Source organism: Mercurialis annua, linkage group LG3 (genome assembly GCF_937616625.2).
Source record: "Mercurialis annua linkage group LG3, ddMerAnnu1.2, whole genome shotgun sequence".
Lineage (NCBI taxonomy): Eukaryota > Viridiplantae > Streptophyta > Magnoliopsida > Malpighiales > Euphorbiaceae > Mercurialis > Mercurialis annua.
Window position 1 is genome coordinate 56,046,751 of NC_065572.1, and position 11,178 is coordinate 56,057,928.

General features: G+C 32.6%; 1 protein-coding gene across 2 annotated transcripts; it reads right to left on the bottom strand.

The window, feature by feature from the left end:
• Positions 1-675: 675 nt before the first annotated feature.
• Positions 676-5,186, bottom strand: LOC126670979 (pentatricopeptide repeat-containing protein At4g21300). 2 transcript variants are annotated; one of them, XM_050364655.2, is made up of 3 exons: positions 2,409-5,186; positions 1,594-1,805; positions 676-801 (listed from the first exon to the last, which is right to left on the bottom strand). In XM_050364655.2, the coding sequence occupies exon 1, from the start codon at positions 5,150-5,152 to the stop codon at positions 2,660-2,662; it is 2,493 nt and encodes an 830-aa protein (XP_050220612.1). In that variant the 5' UTR covers positions 5,153-5,186; the 3' UTR covers positions 676-801; positions 1,594-1,805; positions 2,409-2,659. The 2 variants fall into 2 exon arrangements, with proteins under 2 accessions (XP_050220612.1, XP_050220611.1); XM_050364654.2 differs by having other exon boundaries at positions 1,594-1,814.
• Between the last annotated feature and the right edge of the window lie 5,992 nt (positions 5,187-11,178).

Here is an 11,178-nt window from a genome sequence, read left to right on the forward strand (position 1 = left end):
CGAATGTGTAGATATCTGGCATTATCCTAACCTTGTATGTTCACGCGTGATATAATTGCTATCTCCTGTCATCTTGTGGAAAAGCTCCTTTACATTTTCAAGAAATTCGTGGTCAAGATACGCTTTCAGCATTACATTGTCCATCTGGTGGAAGATGTACTCCGCGTTTTCAATATTTCCACTGTCCAGGCAAGCTTGATACAAGCCAGTGTAAGTTACCACCAGAGGCTTATTAGCAACCTTCCCTATTTTCTTAATCTGTGGAGGAAAGTATTATAGGAATTACTATTTAACCATATCCTATAGAAACTTGTAGGAAGAATATGCATATACAACAAAAGGTGAGTAAAGAACCACCCGAGGCTTTTAATACTTGAACAGTAAAGAACAAAGCTTAAACTAAGAAATTACTATGTAGATTTTGACAATGCATCAGCTATTCTGATCAATATAATAGCCATATTAATTCAATTTGGCTAAGTAGATTATTCACATAGGTATTGAGTTGTCATGTTTAAGTCGATAATTGACAGCTCTTGATGCGTGAATATACACCATGAGAAAGCGATAGCTGCTTACTGAACTATTTGGTTAAATAGTAAGGGTGCATGTAAGGAAAACATATTAAGCACAGTTAAACTACCTGCAGCAGTGCCTCTTAGCACCTTCCAGCAATACAAAGACATCGAGCAAGATCATAATAAAGGGCAGCAAAGCCCATGATACCTCGCCGCTCCATGTCTTCAACAGCCAATACAGCCTCATCTGTTTTTCCTTCTTTCCAAAGAGTATTCACAAGAACTGTATGCAAAAATAATCTATTATAGAAAGAAACTGTACACAATTCCAATGTAATTACTAAGAAAAAACAGGAAGAGCGTCACAAACATCTATAGTTTGCAAGCACTACAGTTTTAAGTTCACCACCATTACTATGAAGAACAAATTATAAGAGACTCATGCAGACATCTCTTCCACAATTGTTGCACGCATTGCTAAAAAGCACCGACGGAACACCAATTACTTACTGCAGACGAAATTAATACAAACTGTAACAACAGGAAGTCGTTTCTCTTTTCTTCTTTCACTGGACCAGTTCATGGTTGCATACGGAAGATGTTCAGAACATGGTTTGCAAACAAAATTTAGAGCTTATAACAAGATAACAGAAATTCAGATAGTAATTTCTTCAGTAATAAATTTGATTATTAGGAATATTTTGTAGAGTACATTTATAGAATAGACTTTCAAGAATTAAGGATCGCCCTTGCAGCTCTTGTAGAGAAGTTATCTTCTTTGCTTCATTATTATTAGTATTCCACTTTTTCTCATAAAAACATGTAAAACAGTGAATAGGTGGTCACACTAATTTCGTTTCTAAAATGACCATTCTCAACAAATCATCCTACACGGTTTTGTATGTTTTTATGAAAAAAATATGCCAAATCTCACTAAAAAGCTTCTTACAATGAATTTAATCAACAAATTCAAGAACACATCAATGCCTATCGAACTGATCCCTAACATAGAGCAAAATTACCAGCAAAACGGGTGCCTACCAACACCAAACTATGGGGGATGAAGAGGTGATACCTGAGCCTAGGAGATTTAAAATGCCAGCACAACTCGGTTACTTTGTCGCAACTGCCTCAAATTTTCCAGTTTACCCAATGTCTGAAGAATTCTTGATACTGAATGGTCTACATATTTGATACTTTCATATCTAGGAGAATTGCACTCTTTGCTTGGTGACTCATGGGCTGGCAATACGCGTGAAAAATCCACTTCGGCAAATTGATATATATCTGCACCAACTTCAAATAAACCTTGATAATATCAAGTCAAATAAATATGTAACAGATATGATATAAAGAGCCTAAGAGAAAAAAAAAGATATGACACATAAAGCGGAATTGCCAAAACAGATTTTAGCTAAACTAATTTCATTGACAAGAAAATTGAATGTATAAAAGATGAATCTTCTTAAAATTTAAAGTTGGATAAAGATTTAACGTTTTCAGCCAATTTCATATTTATGTACTAAACTTGAACTCTTAAAAAATTAAAAACAAAAAATAAAATAGATTCTATACGTCTATAATGATATTTATTTTGCTTTTCTAATCACTTCGGTGTGATATTATCTACACAAGGTGTTAAGCAAATGCAGATAAGAAAGTTTGGCAGAAAAAAGAAAATCAGAAGAGCTCAACAAGTAGAAGGCCTTTTTCTATTGGCAAAGAGTCAGGGTGCTCTGTTGAATCTGCCATACAAAGACACTAAATTGACAATAGGCATAAAAATACAGCATAGGTTTAAACTTCTATCCATTTATTAATATACATGTATAGGTTGTGACCATGTATCATAAGAATTAATAAATATGTAGAATTTTCAGAAATATATACCAATTTACTAGCTTCAGGAGCCTCTCCACTTCAGCTCATGGCCTGCCAGTTATGTCGTTGCCCAAACCTTTAAAGGAAGTTCTTAACACTTCTTATATTAGAGATCCTTCTGTGTATGTGAGTATGAAAAATGTGCCAGCAGGTAAAAGCCATAGTAAGGCCTCCAACATTTGTGATTTTCCGACCAAATATGGTCATATCACAAACTATATTACTCCCTGCTCCTCACCCTCAAATATGATCAAAATTCTTTAATGAGCACAGCCCAAAATTTGTGGATGCATCTGAAGGTAAGATTTAGCAACATAACCTTCTTTTCTTAGCTCAGATAGAACATTGTCAAGTACCGAATAGATCTGAGCAGACTGTGGATGACTTCCATCTGCTGCAACAAACATATGTGTGGTGTTGTGGACCTCAATCCAGCTGCATCCGGGAACCTTATTTACTCCTCGTTCCTTCATTAAACTTCGAATCTTGCGAACACTCCCCCATTTTCCAGCACAAGCATGAATGTTAGAAAGCAGCACATAGCTGCCAGAATTGTCTGGATCCATGTCAAGTAAATGTCTTGAAGCCACTTCAGCAAGCTCGACATTACCATGGAGATGACATGCTCCCATTAATGTTCCCCAAATACCATTATCAGGTAAGAATGGCATGCTCTTTATAGTTTCAAATGCTTCACTGAAACGGCCTGCACGACCATACAAATCTACCATGCAAGCATAGTGCTCCATCTGAGCTGGGATCCTATATTCCTCAGTCATGCATCTGAAGTACTGAATTGCCTTATCAACTTGACCAGAATGTCCACAAGCAGATAATATAGTAAGAAATGTCACATGATCAGGTCGAATTCCGTCTTCTAACATTTTACGGAACAGGGACAGAGAAACATCAAGCTGGCCATGGCTTCCATAAGCGGAAATGACATTGTTCCATGAAACTTCATTCTTCTCCTGCATCATGTCAAACACACGACTGGCAGTATTCAAGTTTCCGCATTTCCCGTACATGTCAATTAGTGCACTCTCAGCGAAAATATCCGACTTGAATGCACCTTTAATCATGAAACTATGAATTGCCTTCCCATAATAGAGTGCCGGTAAGTTTGCAGAAGCAGAAAGAGCAGCTGATATACTCACACAGTCATAACTCATTCCTTCCATCCCCATTTGGCGAAAAAGATCAATAGCCTCTTGTGGTTTGCCATTTTGGGAACAGTTTGCTATTATTGCATTCCAGCAAACAGAATCTTTTTCAGGCATCCTTTTAAATACTTGATGCGCTAAATCCAACCTTCCGCATTTAGCGTACATGTCCACAATTGCACTTCCGACATGACACCTCTCATCAAGTCTATGCTTGAGAATGTTAGCATGCAATTCCTTCCCCAGTTTTAAAGCAGCCAAACCAGCACATGCAGGTATGACGCTTGCTAGAGTTACCGCATTTGGACTCATTTTCTCTTCGAGTAACCACCTAAAAAGTTCTAAAGCATCATTGCACCGCCCGTTGAGTACATATCCCGAAATCATAGCTGTACAGACCACAATATCAACATTTGTGCTTTGGTTAAAAATCTTGCATGCCATCTCTACATCCCTGCACTTAAAGTATATGTCAATAAGTGCGCTCTTCAAGAATACATCTAAAGTTATACCATGTCTCACTATATAACCATGAATTTCCTTACCATGCTTGAGACTCGCTGATTCAGTGACTGACGGAAGGAAACTAGCAAATGTAATGGCGTCGGGCTTAACACCAGCAGACATCATCTCAGAAAACAAAAATGAAGCCTCGTGCAAGAACCCGTTTTGTACATACCCCGCAATCATCCCATTCCAAGTCACCGCACTAGTCTCGGGAAGAATACCAAAAAGTTTTTGTGCATCAGACAACTGTCCGAATTTAGAATACATAGCCACAAGTGCATTACCTGTTAGAGGATCAAACTGAAACCCACAACTAATAACAAGTCCATGGAGCTGATTACCAAATTCGCGCATTCCCTCCGAAGCACAAACCGAAACAACAGAAGCAAAAGTCGTCGAATTGGGCTTAGTTTCACAATTCCTCATATCCCTAAACACCTTCAAAGCACTAACCAATTCTCCGCATTTCACAAAACCGTTAAGCATAACATTCCACAAGACGCAATCTTTCTTCGGCATTTCACCAAACAAACGATACGCATCCTCTACACAACCACTCTCAGCATACAATTTAATCAACGAACTACCCACAAACTCATCCACATCAAAACCCATCGACAACATCATATCATGAACCACCATACCAAGTCTCACATTATTCAATCCCCCACAAGCCTTAATGACAGGAGGAAAAGTATACTTATCAGGAAAAACACCACAACCCAACATCTTAAAGTAAAACAACAAGGCAAAATCAAAGTGACCAACTTTATTAAACCCTCTAATCATCCAATTCCAGGGCATGGCAAAGTATGATAATTTAAGCTGAAAAAAACATTTCTTGGCATCTGTGAAGCTCTCAGAAAGAACATACATACCCAAAACCTTGGCTCCAAGAAGGCCATTGTTTGTGACGCCATTGATAATGGAGTTGGCGTGGATTTGCTTGACATGGTGGAGATTGGAAGAATGAGTAGGAGAATTTAAAAGAGATTGAAGTATGTTGGATAAAGATTGTTCAGGGTTTTGGAATAAAAGAAACGGATTGGTTAAAGCTTTTCTTGAAACTCTGTGTGCCGTCATGCTTGACACCCACCAAGGTATCAAACTCTGTTTTTCATTTTGTTTTTGGGCGCGGTCGAAAATCGGGCACTAGAATGTTAAAAGGGCCAGGTCAATAGGTCCATTTTAGGCTAATAGATGGGCCGAGCCGAGACCGAATTAAGCCGGGTATCTTTCAAAAGTATCCTAAAAACGGATACTATTTACACGTGCACCTTTTTATCTTCACTCTTTACATTTGCACCTATTTTTATTAAAAAAATTTAAACAAATAATATGTAAAATATTATTAACTTTTCTTTTAATAAATGACTGATGCGCGTCAGACCTGATTCGCGTTAGTGCAGGGCTGACGTATGGGTCAGCCCTGCGGGCACATGCATCAGTTCTCGAACCGATGCATAGCTTCTCTGTTTTTTTAACTAATATTCTTTTTTAAAGTATAAATAATTTATTTATTTAAATTATATATATAATTTATTTACGTTATATAAATTTGAAAACTATTAAAATTAATTTTAATTTTAAAAATAATATACCATTTTTTGATTAAATTTTAAAATATAAAATACACATGCTACAATTCTAAAAATATAATTTATGAGTTATTTATATTATATAATTTTTAAAAATACTAAAATTAATTTTAATATTAATTTTAATTTTAAAAATATAAATATATCAATTTTTTGACTAAATTTAAATAAATATAAAAATACACAAATAATAAAATTCTAAAAAATATAATTTATGAGTTATTTATAAAATACATTATTTATACATACCGAAGGTCTGACGTATAAAAATGCATTAATTATATATAATTTTATATCAGAAATATATTTATTGTTAAAAAATATAATTATATATAAATAATATGGTAAAAATTATACATATCATGTATAAATTATGTGTCAACGATGTATCTACTTAATGTACTTACCATGTACAAATTATATCAATGATATATTTAATAATTATATTTAAAAAAAATATTATCGTGTATAAATTTAGTAAAAATAATGTATTTATAATGTATAAATTGTATATTAAAAATATATCAAATGAGTATAATATATATAAAAATATTCTCACACGTCTCATAAATGTACGTATCGGAGATGTATTGTATATGTATCGAAAATGTATCAATATGTATCAGATATGTAAATTAAAAATATGTATCAGAAATGAATCATATATGTATCGAAAATATATCGTACATGTATCGAAGATGTATTATATATTTATTGGAGTTGTATCAAATATGATCGTAAATGTATCATATATATATATATATATATATATATATATATATATATATATATATATATATATATATATATATATATATATAACACATGTAAAACAATTTCCGACACGTCTCAAAAATACATCAAATATATATAAAATCAATAAATGTAATCAAATAAAAAATTGTATAAAAACAAGAAAAATAGTTCAAACGATCGAATATATATCAAATATATGTCGGCAATGTATCAAGCATGTATTAGAAATATAACAAATATGTATCAGTGATGTATAAGATATGTATTGAAAATGTATCAAATATGTATCGAAAATTAGGGGCGGACCATGAACAAATTTAGAGGAGAGCCAAATTATACGAAAATCTACATTTAATAAATATATTTTTTAAAAAAATAAAATTAAAGAGATGTTTTAAAGGAAAAAAGAATTAAAAAATGTAAAAATGTAAGCACAATATATTATTTATTTGTAAATCAAACAAAAGTTAAAAGGTTTTATGCTATTTTTTGAGAGGGGGCAAGGGTTCTCTTGGGGACTACCTAGCTCCGTCCCTATCGGAGATGTATCGGCACCAATAAGGAAAAAAAACTCTACCGTCGCTATTGTTGATAATATATATTTTAAAATTAAAATTTATATTTATATTTCTAAAATTTATATATAACAAAAAAAATCTATATAATTTAAATAAAAATGTATATGAATTATTTATGTTTTTTTTTAAAATAAAATTTAAAAAAATAAAAAATAAAAAATAAAAATTTAATATATTTATATTTTAAAATTAAAATTTTAATATTTATGTATAATAAATAAATTTTCTACAGAATATAAATAATTAAATATATAAATAAAATATTTATATTTTCTTTTAAAAATTAATGAAAATAGTGAAAGACTAGTGAAAAAATAAAAATAGTGAAAAAATGAAAAACAGTGGAAGAATGACCCAGGCGCGGCGTGGGTCATTAAAGCAAGTGCACCAGCAAAAGCTGGTGCACATGTTGATAGCTACACGCGGACGTCATGACGATGTCAATAAAAAGGTACATATGAAAACCTTTTTTATGATTTGTGTACCGCATGAAAAGAAATAAAAAAAATGTACCGCATGAAAAGCCCCACATATTTTAGTACTTTCTTTTAATTTTTCCAATTAAGCCAAGTTCAAGCTCAAGCTCGAATAATGTTTAAATTTTGAAAATATATAAAACATATTTTATTTTTAATTTGGGTTAATTCCTAAAAAAATCACGAACTTCATACGGAGTTTCATTTTAATCATGACCTTTAAAAGTTGCCATTTAAAATCACGAACTTTCATATTGTTTCAAATTCATCATTTCAGTGTATTTTTATTGACTAAATTTTTCACTAAATCATTAATGAAAGACCTAAGTTATTAATCAACATCAAATCTTATTATTTTTCAGTTAGAGTATCTAGGATTAGGAATTTTTAGTCAGATAAAATACACCGAATTTTACTTTGATGATAGATTTGAAATGAAATGAAAGTTCATGCCTTTAAATGACAACTTTTAAAGGTTATGATGAAAATGAAATTTCGTGTAAAGTTCGTGATTTTTTTAGGAATTAACCCTTTTAACTTCATATGAAAAAACCCTTTGAATTGAAAACTTTATTTTTTTACTTTCTTGTTTTAATATATTTTTTTTATATTAAATTTAAAGAAATACTATTTTTAACTTATATTTTAAAAGCCATTTGAAATCTATCTTTTTAGAAATTATTTTTAGAAAAAAATTTATATTTTTAAAAGAACTATAAAAAAAAACTGTTTAAAACTGTTGAACTGTTTAAGAAACTATTTCTTAGAAATGATTGCAAATTGTTGTTTAAAAAACCATATAGAACCATTTTAAAAAGTATACGTTGGAACGTGATTTGTAGCGAGAAACCAACGCGTCAATATTCTAACATGCACTAGAGTAAGACTTTTCAAGTAATAATTTAGAGTTAATTTTGAAAATACTTTTAAATAATTTCGTAAATGATAAATCACGATCTGAGGTGTCCTCCAGGGCCTGAAGAAGAAAAGCAAACAGAGGTCAGAAGCAACGCCGTTGGGGTTCACCGGCTGTCCGCTCCGACTCTCAAGTCAGTTTCAGTAAGGGAAAGAAAAGAAAAAAAGAAAGAAGAAAAAATTAAAAATGTGAGAATAGAGGCGTACCTTAGGGTTTACACATAAGGTGATTTATATAAGCATATGTGCATAATTTTTTTCTCTTCCCTCTCTCTGGTCCTCACTTTTCTGTTTGCCTTAGGTGGCCTATTCAGTTACACCTTGAGTGCTGTATCAAGTGCAAACTGCTCGTGGAACATTCTCGCTTGTCATCAAATCTGTTGTGGTCCCCTCTAGATTATCTCTCACGTGTGACCATATTTATCTAATATCTAGGTTAAGCGAATAACGGGTACCCTAACATCTGTTAAAGATCAATCGGCTGATCCAAAGATTCCTAGCTAGTGTTCCCTTGAGGAGATGTCGAACTATCCTCTATACTCATGACTTCGGGCTATTTTCCAGGTCGTTTATCGACTTTCCGAGCTATCTCGGGAGATCAAGTTTTCGAGTTGTGCACAAGTCGGTATCTCGGCTAGTCTATGCTTGACTTAGTGAAACTTAATTTTACCGAGATTGTTTCTCCCCCCTATTATATGTTATCTCTACGTTATCACTAAATATTTTTTAAATTTTCAAGTTTGAATTCGAGTAGTGTTAATTTTAATAAAAATAGAAATTATTATTAAATAAAACCATATTTGGTCCTTTTTTATTTCTTGAGAAATATATTTGATATATTTTAAATTGCCCTACTATAAAATATTATAATTTAACTAATTAATTAGATTTATAATGGGGTCCTATTTAGCTGTCCTTATTTTTTTGATTTTTTTAATCTGAATTAAGATTTAAATCTAAAACAGTCTCATCAAATCTCCTTTATCTTTTATTTCTGTTTTATTTTTTTTGAACACATACATGACATCATTTAAGTACTCTTCTTACCTATTTTCTTTTATTTTTCTTTAAATGTGATTTGAGATATCTCTGAAGCAAATATGACAATTTTCTATCTCTTTCTTTTCTTAAAAAATACACCAATAAGGACACTTGCTATACTTATTTGGAGAACCAAATTGACTGTTACATGTACAATAATGCATTTGCTTCTCTTTTATACTTATAAGAGACATAATGTCATGCCGATTTTCTGCCGTTTGTCCATCCATAACCGCCAACATATCTGAAATTTTGGACTAAACATGTGAATGTAACAAATAAATCAGGATGACAAAAGACACGACAAATAGCTATAGCATCATGGTAATGTTCCATCATATATCGTGAGCTCCTTGTGTAAGAGGCGGGAAATATGACATGTTTGCCTATGTTATTACTTTCGGTATCACCGCGAAAAAGAGCATCACGTATACCACTATATATCTCTGAGCGAAGAGCCTTCTGATTCCGTTTAATATAATCTAAATGTTCTTACTCTATACATGTGAAAGCATCGATAATAAATTGCTGAAATAGACGACCACCTTGCAACAAGTCGAATGATCGGTTCCCCGTTACTGGATGAAATAAGCATAATATTCTCGCATTGTAATATGAGTCCGCTTAACACGTCTATTTCTAGTGGTAGGCGCGTACGCAACTATTGTATAACCTCCTTCGCCTTAAGGGAATAATATGGAAAATTGCATCGCCATGAAACTGGGATGCAAGTAACTAATTCTTCGTAAATCCCTGGTTTTATATTCGACCACAATATCACGGTTCTTATCATAATAACCAAAATTGCCAACTAAAAGTCCAACAATTTGACTTGCTACTGGAGCAGCGTATTGGTCATTGTTGTATTCTCTTCGACCAGCTAACTTCAATTTTATTGACACCAAAGAATATTCGATAAATATAGCCATTCTAAATGATTTAGCAATTTCGTTGCATTCATCAAACATTGCGATAAGCTATTGACAATTGTTTCATCAATTAAATTTGTGAAACTATTTTGGTCAAAACATGATATTCTATGAATTTTGTTAATTGTGTCAAAAACGTACAATTAGGCAAATTTAGGCTTCTCTCTATTGACTGGCAAAAGAGATCCTATTGCATGATAATTTTTCCCACTAATAGACAATACATTCGGTCTTGGTTTTTTGTTAATGTCGTAGTCAATCCTTCCACCTGCCGAAGTAAATGCAAACATTGAATTGTATTCGCGAATACATTCACGGAATTTCTAAGATTCTCTATATATTGTGTCATTTAGTAGCGCATTAAGAAAATCCGGTGATTTTTGCAAAGCTGGCAAATGAACCATGCCCTTTTTACACCACATGTTGAACTATGGAAATTTACAGCCCATAGTTTGTTGTATTGCTTCAGCGCGCCAAAAAAGGGCCCCATAATCTAGGCATTCGCATTTAGGCCCCTTGTATATATTGACAACCGTGTTATGTGGCTTTGTCAAATTAGCGGGTTCTGTGAATTGGGATTTTAGCATCTAATCATGCTGACGCTTGCGCCGCCGCGAAATAAAATGCTTAGACATCTATACATGTAGCCAGGCGACTCCTAAAATTATGAAATTCACCTATTTAAAGGTAATATTGTATATTATAATATCATTCAATAGCAAAACAACCACAATAAAGCACTTAGGGCAATGTAATCAAAACACTAATAACATTGCTTACAGCGCATGACTATATAGTCAGCTTAAAAAGTACACA

What these genes read in the sequence shown, in the direction of transcription:
- LOC126670979 (XM_050364655.2), bottom strand. Translation starts at nt 5,152, where the DNA reads ATGACGGCACACAGAGTTTCAAGAAAAGCTTTAACCAATCCGTTTCTT.